General features: G+C 44.6%; 1 protein-coding gene across 1 annotated transcript; it reads right to left on the bottom strand.

The window, feature by feature from the left end:
* Positions 1-4,084: 4,084 nt before the first annotated feature.
* On the bottom strand, positions 4,085-11,605 carry LOC130123509 (solute carrier family 22 member 13-like). Its single transcript, XM_056292695.1, has 10 exons — positions 11,231-11,605; positions 9,359-9,462; positions 9,098-9,252; positions 8,818-8,986; positions 8,013-8,133; positions 7,846-7,940; positions 7,528-7,742; positions 7,318-7,426; positions 6,805-7,011; positions 4,085-4,191 (listed from the first exon to the last, which is right to left on the bottom strand). The coding sequence occupies exons 1-10, from the start codon at positions 11,603-11,605 to the stop codon at positions 4,119-4,121; spliced, it is 1,623 nt and encodes a 540-aa protein (XP_056148670.1). The 3' UTR covers positions 4,085-4,118.
* Positions 11,606-11,718: the final 113 nt, after the last annotated feature.

The raw sequence follows: 11,718 nt of genomic DNA, 5'->3' as shown, positions 1-11,718 counted from the left end.
TATAAGCATGGAGATACCTGCAGTCAGTTGAGACTGAAGAAGTCACTGATATGAGTGATGAAACGATTGTCAATATACGTTGTGTCCAGATGAACTGATTCAACTTTCTGTGATTTCCTTACCTGAGCATGCATAAAGACACTTACTGCTGATGCACTGTAGCCAAATTCCAAGGCAAGACTATTTACCTTTGATGTATCTGTCTTTGTGTGATATGTCTTGCCAGAGATTTTCGTGATTCAGTTGTCTCTGGAGGGGATCTGTGTCAGAGCCTCGCAGACTGACTACAGGCATCCCACAAGGTTTGGTTCTGGGTCCTCTCCTGTTCTTCCTGTACATGATATCCCTGGGTTCTGTTATTCGCTCATATGAGTTCTCTTGCCATTGTTATGCTGATGACACCCAGCTGATCTTGTCCTTCCCTCCCTCTGACACACAAGTAGACATGTCTGTGAATGTTCTCATTCATCCAGGTCATGGTTATCCAAAGGAGTTGAATCAAGTGCAACTGGACTTGATCTATCCGTGAAGACGTTTCACCTCTCATCCAAGAGGCTTCCTCAGTTCCTACCTTTCTGACTAGACGAAGCTAGTCTGACTGGCTGGTGATGAGACCCAGAATTTATCCTCTAGAAGGCGTTGTCAGAGCTATAGATGTCCATGGCTCTTTGTGTCCCGACGTTTACCAACGCCCGTCGCTAACAGAGCCATAGAAATGAGTGGCTCTTTTGTGTACCGATGTTTGGCCGCGCCCGTCGTTATCGGAGCTATTGATATGCGTGGCTCTCCTGTGCTCAGATGTCCAGCCGGGCCCATCGTCATCGGAGCTATTGATTTGCATTTGTTTAGCAGCGACGGTCGTTGGGGGTGTTAGTTTCGACTTCATTATTTAGTGGCCACGAGAGTCGTTGGAACCGTTAGTGACCGACTGTTGTTCTTGGAGGCTAGGCTTCTTGAGTCTCTTGGGTAGAGATGAAAGGACGGCATCGTAAGTGGGAGATAGGTAGTGTCGCAGACCTCCTCCTCTGTTGAGGGATGGTTTTTCCAGTTTCGTAGAGACATGCATTGCTGCGTGTTCATTAAAAAAAAAACTCTTTCTCACGCTTTTACTTTAGCACTGGTTTTGCTCTTAGATGCTTGTTTAGATGCACATATGACCTCTGATGACTAGTTGTTCTCCTGATTTCCTACATTAAATGCACTTATTGTAAGTCGCTTTGGATAAAAGTGTCGGCTAAATGACTGTAATATAAATGTAATGTAATGTTATTACTATTTACTATCATTACTATTTACTATCATACCCATTTACTATTACATACATACTATTAGGGAGTTATTTTAAAGCTTCTCTTGGGTGGGGATTGCCTCAGAAATATTGACTGATCAGGGGTCATGCTCTCTGTCAAAGTGATGGGAGCAATGTCCAAAATGCTAAAGGTTAAATGGCTGAGAACCTCAGTGTACCACCCTCAGAAAGCTTGACTGGTGGAAAGATTTTAATAGAACAATAAAGGGGATGTTGAGGAAGCTAAAAGACATAGATGGGAAACATTGGGATCAGTTGTTACCATATGTACTATTCTCTATCCGGGAGGCACCCCAGAGCTCCACACACAGGCTTCTCACCCTCTGAGCTGCTGTATGCCTGGCAAGTCGGAGGCCTAATAGATATGGACAAAGGAAATGTGGGAACAGCAGTCCTCAGCCCGCCGTTCCATGATCGAGCATGTGAACCAGATGCAACAGCGCATGACACAGGTCTGGCCAATAGGGAGAGAACACATGCAGGAGGGGCAGGCACAGATATATGATCGAGGGGCCTGGATCCGAGAATTCCACCCAGGTGAGAAAGTGATAATACTGGTTCCGTCCACAGAGTGTAAATTCCTAGTGAGATGGCAGGGGCCATATGAGGTGATGGGGGGGGGGGGGACTGGTGAAATGCAAAGACAACCAGGGCAGTGCAAGGCCCACCAAATATATCATGTGAACCTCACGAAGAAGTGGTACAACCAGGACCCAACCCCCGCAGAAGCCCTGATGGCCCAAGATCCAAACCTGACACTGGAGCCTATTCCCATGGGAGATCAACTCTCAGTAAATCAAAAGCAAGACTTGTAGAAGCCGATGGGGCAATTCTGAGATGTGTTCCCCAACCAGCCAGGTAGGACTACAATTGCCACAGAACCAGGAAGAATAGTGTGCCAACCGCCATATTGTATACCAGATAATAGAGGAGGTTCTGAAGATGCTTAAGATGGGGGTCATTAAGGGGTCACACTGCCTGGTCCAGCCCAATAGTGCCGGTCCCTAAGCCAGATGGGACTCCTCGCTTCTGTAGTGAATTTTAGACTGCAGAATGAGAGACGACCATGGACAATGGATGAATGGTAAAGATGACTTGGTAACTTGTTTCCCTCTTGTGCCTCACCCCCTCTCCTTTCTGTCTTCCAGAGTGAACCCCGTTAAATTTCCCATTACACTGTAAAAAACGACCCCAACCAGGAAGAACCTCAATTTGATTTATGCCCCACCGTTTAATAAAGTGTAGTTGAGTTCTGCAACACTAGTTTGTCCCGTCTAGCATTTTCCCCAGACCGGAAGCCTACAACTAGTAAAATAAAGCTGAATTAATAATAACATGCCATCTTATGGCATGGTGGTTCAGTGGTTAGCGCAATCGCCTCACAGCAAGAAGGTTCTGGGTTTGAGCCCCAGGGTAGTTAAACCTTGGAGGTCATTCTGGGTCATCCTCTGTGTGGAGTTTGCATGTTCTCCCCGTGTTTGCGTGGGTTTCCTCTGGGTGCTCTGGTTTCCTCCCATAGTCCAAAGACATGTAGGTCAGGTGAATTGGCCATACTAAATTGCCCCTAGGTATGAGTGTGTGTGTGTGTGTGTGTGTGTGTGTGTGTGTGTGTGTGTGTGTGTGTGTGTGTGTGTGGGTCCTATGTGATGGCCTGGCAGCCTGTCCAGGGTGTCTTCCCACCTGCGGTGGGATACGCTCCAGCATCCCCGCGACCCTGAGAGCAGGATAAGCGGTTTGGATGACGGATGGATGGATGCCATCTTATTTTCAAGTGAACCCCTTAATGTTGCTTAAGCCTTGTTGGATCAATTTGACTTACCAACACCTTTTCAACAAGGTCCTCTGCTGAAGAGAATTTTGGGGTTTGAAAGCTTGCAAAGACCTTTAATTAAAAATTTTTTTTTTTTAATTTTGTCGAAAACCTATATATCAAGTCTGTAACACACTACCTAAATTTGACCGCTGACAGGCTTTTTGGTGCAGCATAAATCATTGCCTTGTGTTTATGACATGTGAATGTGAAAGCATGGCAAAGAAATGCTTTTACAGAAAACTGAACTAAGTCCGAGGCTTAACTGACATCATAAGCGCTGTTTATCACCTGCAGAACAATCATTGCATAGTGCTCCATGCCTCTTGTCCTGTCAAACCTTATCTTCCTGTCTGTGTCGGTTACATCTAAGCAACCTCATCCTAGAGAAAGAGACATCGCACGGTGTAATACTGTAACTAGGAAAGCGGACAACTTCAAAAGGTAACTCCAAAAGATCCAAGAAGGAAACTTGCAGTTGTGGAAGAATTGAGCTTATCTGAGTTTTTTGTGTTATGAATGAAATGTCCAGATTCCATGAAAGGTTGGTATATTTCACTGCTGCGTGTGGCAAAATCACAGACGCATTATAAATAGTAGCACCACGGTGTAGGAACCCCCCAACAATTGAGATTTCCGTCCCAATGCCGGAAATATTGTTTTGAAATGCTTTGCAGATGACCTTTAGACTGACATATCTATTTGAAACAGATTTATGACAAGCTTTAAAAAGCAACTCAAGATGTCAAACAACGTTCAAAATTTCATTACCTTTTCTTTCAATAACTTTTCTTATGAAGGACAGGAAAGTCATGACAGACACATTGCATGCAGTCAGACCTGTGATACAACTGCCCTAGCAAATGCTGCCAGATCACCATAAAGATAACGCTTGAAAAGTCTTTCCAGTTCAATGACAATACAATCCTTTATTTTTGGCTTGATGTAGTGATTGTTACACATATGGAAAAGTGTCTCTGTAGAACTGTATAATTCAGACTACAGTTTAGTTGATCTTATACTATTGTGTTCAGTCATTTTTGAGTCAGTTTTGTTCTTCGTGTTTGTATTTCTGTGGAGAAAAAAAGCACACACATCAATGTATGTTAGTTCATCAGGAGAAGGAGGCAGAATATTGGCAACAGTACACTGTTGTATTACTGTATATTTTCATGTCAAACATATATGGGTGGTCTGACTAACTGAAGGAAAAATACTTGGTGGTATTTGGCGGCCTCAAACAAACAATTTGAGATCTTTTTTACTTTTTTTTTTTAGACTTTTTCCTCCTTTTTCTCCCCAATTGTACTTGGCCAATTACCCCACTCTTCTGAGCCATTCCGGTCACTGCTCCACTCCCTCTACTGATCCAGGGAGGGCTGCAGACTACCACATGCCTCCTCCGATACATGTGGAGTCGCCAGCCGCTTCTTTTCACCTGACAGTGAGGAGTTTCACCATGGGCACGTAGCATGTGGGAGGATTACGCTAGTCCCCTCAGTTCCCCCTCCCCCTGAACAGGCACCCTGACCGACCAGGACACATACCCACATCTGGCTTCCCACCCGCAGACACGGCCAATTGTGTCTGTAGGGACAGCCGACCAAGCTGGAGGTAACACGGAGATTCGAACTACCAATCCCCATGTTGGTTGGCAACGGAATAGACGGCTATGCTACCCGGTTGCCCACAATTTGAGAGCTACAATATGGTGTGGCACATGTAAGAACACAACCACCAAGTTGTCCAATATCCATCCATCCATTATCCGAACCGCTTATCCTGCTTTCAGGGTCACGGGGATGCTGGAGCCTATCGTAGAAGTCATTGGGCGGCAGGCGGGGAGACACCCTGGGCCGCCAGGCCATCACATAGAGCCCACACACACACACACACACATTCATACCTAGGGACAATTTTGTATGGCCGATTCACCTGACCTACAGGTCTTTGGACTGTGGGAGGAAACCGGAGCACCCGGACGAAACCCATGCAGACACGGGGAGAACATGCAAACTCCACACAGAGGATGACCTGAGATGACCCCCCAAGGTTGGACTACCCCGGGGCTCGAACACAGGACCTTCTTGCTGCGAGGTGAACGCGCTAACCACCGCACAACCGTGCCGCGTGGTCCAGTATATCATACAATATTGTGCACCCTCGAGTAGCAAGCACTGACAAGAGTGTCTCATCGGCCCTTTAAGGTCATCATCCATCAAACATGATAAAGAAATACCTCAAAATGTATTAAGTTAGCGAGCTCACCTTCTTAGTACTATATAGGAAGCCAAGAGTCCTTATTACCAGGTCATGGGTTACAGCTCCTGGCACTCACCATTCATATCAACTGAATGTAATTTGTAAATATAATCAAAGAAGCCTATATGGACAGTTTTTGAAATCTTCAAGCAGAAAATAATTTATCTGTCCAGAATATCGGCAGTATGCTTACTGTTTGGAAATAATAAAGTCTTGAACTATTGCCAGTCAATGTGTGCAGAACAACCTGGTTTGGTGAAATGCAGCTTTGATATCCCTTAAACTTTAGCAACAGACAAAAGCTTGCTTTGAGTCTAACTGTATAGCATTATAAATGTTGTCTTTAATATAATTAACAATGAATAATTATTTGATCCTTCCAGAACTGTGACTTCCCTTTAGGGAGGTCATAGGGTCATCAGCCGCTTCTTTTCAACTGACAGTGAGGAGTTTCACCAGGGGGACGTAGTGTGTGGGAGGAACACACTATTCCCCCCAGTTCCCCCTCCCTCTGAACAGGCACCCTGACCGACCAGAGGAGGCGCTAGTAAATCGACCAGGACACGTACCCACATCCAGCTTCCCAACCACAGACATAGTCAATTGTGTCTGTAGGGATGCCTGACCAAGCCGGAGGTAACATGGGGATTTGAACCGGCGAGCCCCCTGTTGGTAGGCAACGGAATAGACCTCTACGCTACCCAGATGCCCCATTGAGTTTTTTTTTTGTCCTGATTTACATTCGACCAGACAATGCCTTGCCCAGAGAAAGCAATGATTTTAGAATTTGTTTGAATGCATTGTATTTTGACCAGATCTGTTCACTGAATGAAGAACTAGATTATTCAGTTAGAACAAAGTCGTGCTGGGCATGAGATAGGCATGGCTTAGGTGATAAACCCGTTGGCTTCAGTGACTCACTGCATTTAGGAGGTAAAGATTTTGTGTTTCATTGATATAATAGTGAGATGACAAGTAAGGGCATCTGCCAAAAAGTTGTTTGCCTCACCAGGTCCATTTATCATCATTCACAGTGAGGCTTCGTTTAATAACTTAGACTGCTGAGAATAACTGATTATGATATATTCATGAATGTTTCATCTTTGTAACTTTGCACTGTTTTGTTTCTTGACACACTAGAGTGTGTTAACTGCTACTGCAGTTGCAAAAATACTGAATGCACATCAGAATATGTTGTCTCAGCTATCAAGATGGAGTCTCACTAAATTCCAGGGGTTTCAGAACAGTGTCCCATGTGGGGCGGCATGGCCAAGACAAAAAGAATTGGTTAAAGTTAGGGTTGGGGATAGGGATAGAGATAGGGGTTTTCATGCCCATTTGATGACACTACATCAGTTTCGCTGCCCTGAAACCCAGGCATTTTAGTGAGATCCAAGATTCTCGTATTATGCAGCGTGCTTACCTCGTGGCCTCCGCCTCATCCGTTGAATCAGGCAGCTCTATCCTCCTGGTCTCAGGGAGCAGGAAGACCAAGACACCGCTGACCAATGAAAGGCTGCTGAAGACAACGGTGGGTATGGCCCAGTGGAAGACAACCAGCATGTTGAGCGACGGGGCCAACAACCCTGCAATTCTACAGCCTACAGAACACAAACCAAATGCTGCTTGCCTAAAATAGGAGAGAGCAGAGGTGAAAAAATGTTTGATGCCTATTTGAAATAGGAAGGCCAAAGAGGAAGTTTATGGATGTGGTGAGGGAGGACATGCAGGTGGCTGGTGTGACAGAGGACAGGAAGAGATGGAAATGGATGATCCACTGTGGTGACTCCTAATGGGCGCAGCTGAAAGTAGTAGTAGTAGTAGATATATAAGTGTGTGTGTGTGTGTGTGTGTGTGTGTGTGTGTGTGTGTGTGTGTGTGTGTGTGTGTGTGTGTGTGTGTGTGTGTGTGTGTGCCTCAAGAATATTTCACCTACCTGACAGAAGTGGGAAACAACTCCTGAACATAGACCATGCATACTGAATTAGCAATATTCACAAAGAACCTTCCTGTTGTTACGAGGGCTGTTATAGCAGTAGCACTGTCTGAAATACAATTTCAAAACAGCACACACTTTAAATGGTTATACAGAGATGTAATTCTCACGTGGTAACAAATCCAATAAGTGGAAGTAGGGAATATTTACCTTGAGGAAGAGCCAGGGTCAGGAAGAGGATGACACTGCCAGTCAGCAGGGAAGATATTAAGGTCATTTTCCTCCCCAACTTCTCCAGAAACCAGATACAGACAAGATGGGACGGTATTTCAGTGACACCAAAAATGAGTTGTACCAGGAAGATGTCTAGACCCAACTTGCCCACGCTCAGCACGAGGCAGAAATAGCACAGCGTTACCGAAAACCTTTATACCACAAAAATAAAGGTAACACAACAGGTAGGTTAAGCAAACGCTCCAAAAAATGAAATCTATCCTCCCAGATGTATGCGTATGTTATTAAACTAACCATATGATGGATGTTATTACGAAATATTTCCTTAGGATTGGTGATTTAAAAAGTGGCTTGAGTCCTCCACTTTGGGTTTTTTGTTCACTGGTTACCTAAATAACAAAAGTATGATCAGAAATAGCTCTGCTTATAGTGACTTATGATACGAATTAGGTTTGACATACCGCATTGAGCAGATTCTCTGGGACTATCCGTTTATTTATTGCTGCCACTCTCAGCACCAAGTTATTGGCTTCTGAGATTCTCCCCTGTGCAAACAACCACCTTGCGGACTCAGGAATAAACCTTTGGATTGAAATCACATAATACCCATCAGTTTAAGTGACACAACTTTTCATGGTGTGCTACGGAGTGTGAATCAAACTTGACTTATTAACTATATTAGGCCAAAGTGCACACTGATGACTTCAGTTTGAGTGTTTTCACCCGCAGCGAAAATGCAGTAGTCTTTTTTTTTTTGCAATGGATCTCCTCAAGCCATAACATTAAACATCTGCACTAGGGCGTCCAGGTAGCATAGCGGTCTATTCCATTGCCTACCAACACAGGGATTGCTGGTTCAAATGCCCATGTTACCTTCGGCTTGGTCGGGTGTCCCTACAGACACAATTGGCTGTGTCTGCAGGTGGGAAGCCAGATGTGGGTATGTGTCCTGGTCACTGCACTAGTGCCTCCTCTGGTCGGTCGGGGTGCCTGTTCAGGGGGTAGGGGGAACTGGGGGAATAGCGTGATCCTCCCACGTGCTACGTCCCCCTGGTGAAACTCCTCACTGTCAGGTGAAAAGAAGCAGCTGGCGACTCCATATGTATCGGAGGAGGCATGTGGTAGTCTGCAGCCCTCCCCGAATCGGCAGAGGGGGTGGAGCAGCGACCGGGACGGCTCGGAAGAGCGGGGTGATTGGCCAGGTACAATTGGGGAGGAAAAAGGGGGGGGAAATAGCAGAGAAAGGATACCAAATATGTGACATACCATATATAAACGCATACGAAGGCCTGTGCTCCTGCCATGACATACTGAGCTTGCCTCCAGTCACGAACCACATAGACCAAACCAGCCAGTGCACATTGTCCTACAGCTGCGAACATCTGGGACAGACAGGAGGCGAAGGACCGATGGGTGACCCCAATCCACTCTGTAGCTATGAGCACATATGTTAAAATCAAAATTAGTTGAGTACCGAGTTTCATTCACACTTTCACATTCACAACAAAACAATTCTGAGACAGGTAAGCTTACTGAGATCGTATACCTAATACTGGCGCGTTGATCCTATATCCCCCTAATGCAGCCGCAGCTATGAACTGCGACACCATGTACACATGTAGATTTGGAGACAAACCAGTTATAATGGTGAAAATAAGCAGAAGGATCACTGTTATCTGAGTGATTCGCTTTCGACCACACCTAGCGAGAAAAACAGAAGAATTTAAAAGTTTGCTTTTCCCAACACTTGTGGCATGACCGACAGAAACATTATGATGCATTGTTAACTGTTATGCAGAGAACTTACGATTCAGCTGCTGGTCCAAAAAAAAATGAACCAGTAAGTACACCAGCCATGAAGACTGTTTGGGCAACTTCAACCAGGTTAGACTTGTCACAGATTAAATCAAACTGTAAAACAAATACCGCCAAAATTAGTGGGTGGTCAATAAATAAATAATAATAATAATAATAAATTGAGTTTGTATAGCACGTCTCATCTGCAGAGACAGATCTCGCAGCACTTCACAGATAAAAGACTAGTAAAAGAAAAAAAGAAAATATATATTAATATATAGCGTTTTTTTTTCCGGAAACCGTCAATGGTGTTGATAGCCGTGCTCAACTAATGAGGAGCGGAATATCAATAAATGATAGCTCCGGCTGGACATCGGAGCACAGGAGAGCCACACATATCAATAGCTCCGATAACGACGGGCGCGGCCAAACATCGGTACACAAAAGAGCCACTCATATCTATGGCTCTGTTAGCGACGGGCGTTGGTAAACATCTGATCACAAAGAGCCACGCATATCAATAGCTCTGACAACGACTCCTAGAGGATAAATACTGAGTCTCATCACCAGCCAGTCAGACTAGCTTGGTCTAGTCAGAAAGGCCCGAACTGAGGAAGCCTCTTGGATGAGAGGCGAAACGTCTTCACGGATATATACCAAGTCCAGTTGCACTTGATTCAACTCCTTTGGATAACCATGACCTGGATGAATGAGAACATTCACAGACAATATCAATAAACTTTTTTCCAGCATCTGTATTAATATTAATATATATATATAAAACATAAAATAATAAAATAAAAAGTAAAAAGATGATAGAGGGGGAATAAAACCAAGGTGAGCCACTGTAAAAAAAAAAAGTAAGAGTAGGCTAAAATGAAGTAAAAAGAGGATTAAAACAAGGGTGGGCCACTATAAAATGTTTAAAAGAAGGCCCGCTGACAAAGAAGGGTTTTAAGGCCCGTTTTAAAAACCTTGATGGAAGGGGCAGTTCTGAGATAATCAGGGAGAGAGTTCCAGGGGCGAAAGGAAAAAGAGCAGAAGGCTCAGTCTCTCATCATCTGCGTATGTGTAGGGGGATGTGGAGCAGTGGGGAATGGCTGAGCGGAGGGAGCGTCAGGGTTTGTGGGTGGTGATGAGGTCACTGAGATAACTGGGGCTTTGGCGATTTAAAGCTTTGTAGGGCGTTAAGATTCCGATTAGAGGGTGTTAACGTTTCGATCAGAGGGCGTTAACATTCTGATTAGAGAGCGTTAACATTCTGATCAGAGGGCGTTAACATTCCGATCAGAGGGCATTAACATTCTGATTAGAGGGCGTTAACATTCTGATCAGAGGGCGTTAACATTCCGATCAGAGGGCATTAACATTCTGATTAGAGGGCGTTAACATTCTGATTAGAGGACGTTAACATTCCGAACAGAGGGCATTAACATTCCGATCAGAGGGCGTTAACATTCCAGAGGGCGCTAACATTCCAACTAGAGGGTGTTACATTCTGATCAGAGGGTGTTAACACAAAATCAAGAGATTCCAAGGAGGGAAAGGAGCCTAAGCAAAGGAGTACAGGTGAAATTATTTTTGCAGATTACAGCAAAACCACCTCCACGGTCACAAGGTCTGGGTTGATGGAGATATGCATAGTCAAGAGGTGTGGCTTCTATTTATGGGATAAAATCACTAGTACTAAGCCATGTTTCTGTGATTAAAAAAATTTGAGGAAATAATGTCTCTGTATATTTCTGGTGACGTCAGCTCTCTCGGAGAGCCACGGTACCGGGTCTATAGCAGTGAGGCTTTTGAATAATAAATATAAATAATAAATATAATAAAGATGGTGAGAGCACTGTGGATCTCACAATTTTACTCATATTTAACTTACATCAGTGACTATGGTGGCCTCATACATGGTGTTGTCGTACAGCCATCCATCCTGGCAGCCGGTGGTCTCATTAAGTCCACGTTCTCTGATGGTGTTAATGTCCCAGTCCACTGGGACAAACATCAGACACCTACTGACGGTCCCGTCCTGCTCCCGGGGCAGGGTCAAGTTCAGCTGCTCCTCCGTGGTCAAGTTAGGAGCTTTTCTAAGGATCCAGTCCGTGTTACAGCGTCTGTCTGGGTCAGACTGAACAAAAATCAGACTAGCAAAGAGAACGGGTAGGACCAAATTTGGAGCAGTTAAGGAAACCAGGATAAGCTTTTGGAATAACCCAAAGTCTCCAACAGTCCTCAGAATCTCTCCAAAATCCAGCATTTTTACACTTTTTAATCACACGAGTTGAAGGAGCGTTTGGAGCGCGATACTGTGTCAACGCCGCCTCCATAATGAAAATGTTTAACCGTCAGTGTTTTATTCAGTAACCGCTG

This window comes from Lampris incognitus, chromosome 14 (assembly GCF_029633865.1).
Source record: "Lampris incognitus isolate fLamInc1 chromosome 14, fLamInc1.hap2, whole genome shotgun sequence".
Classification (NCBI taxonomy): Eukaryota; Metazoa; Chordata; class Actinopteri; order Lampriformes; family Lampridae; genus Lampris; species Lampris incognitus.
This window is presented reverse-complemented; position numbering and strand designations above follow the sequence as displayed.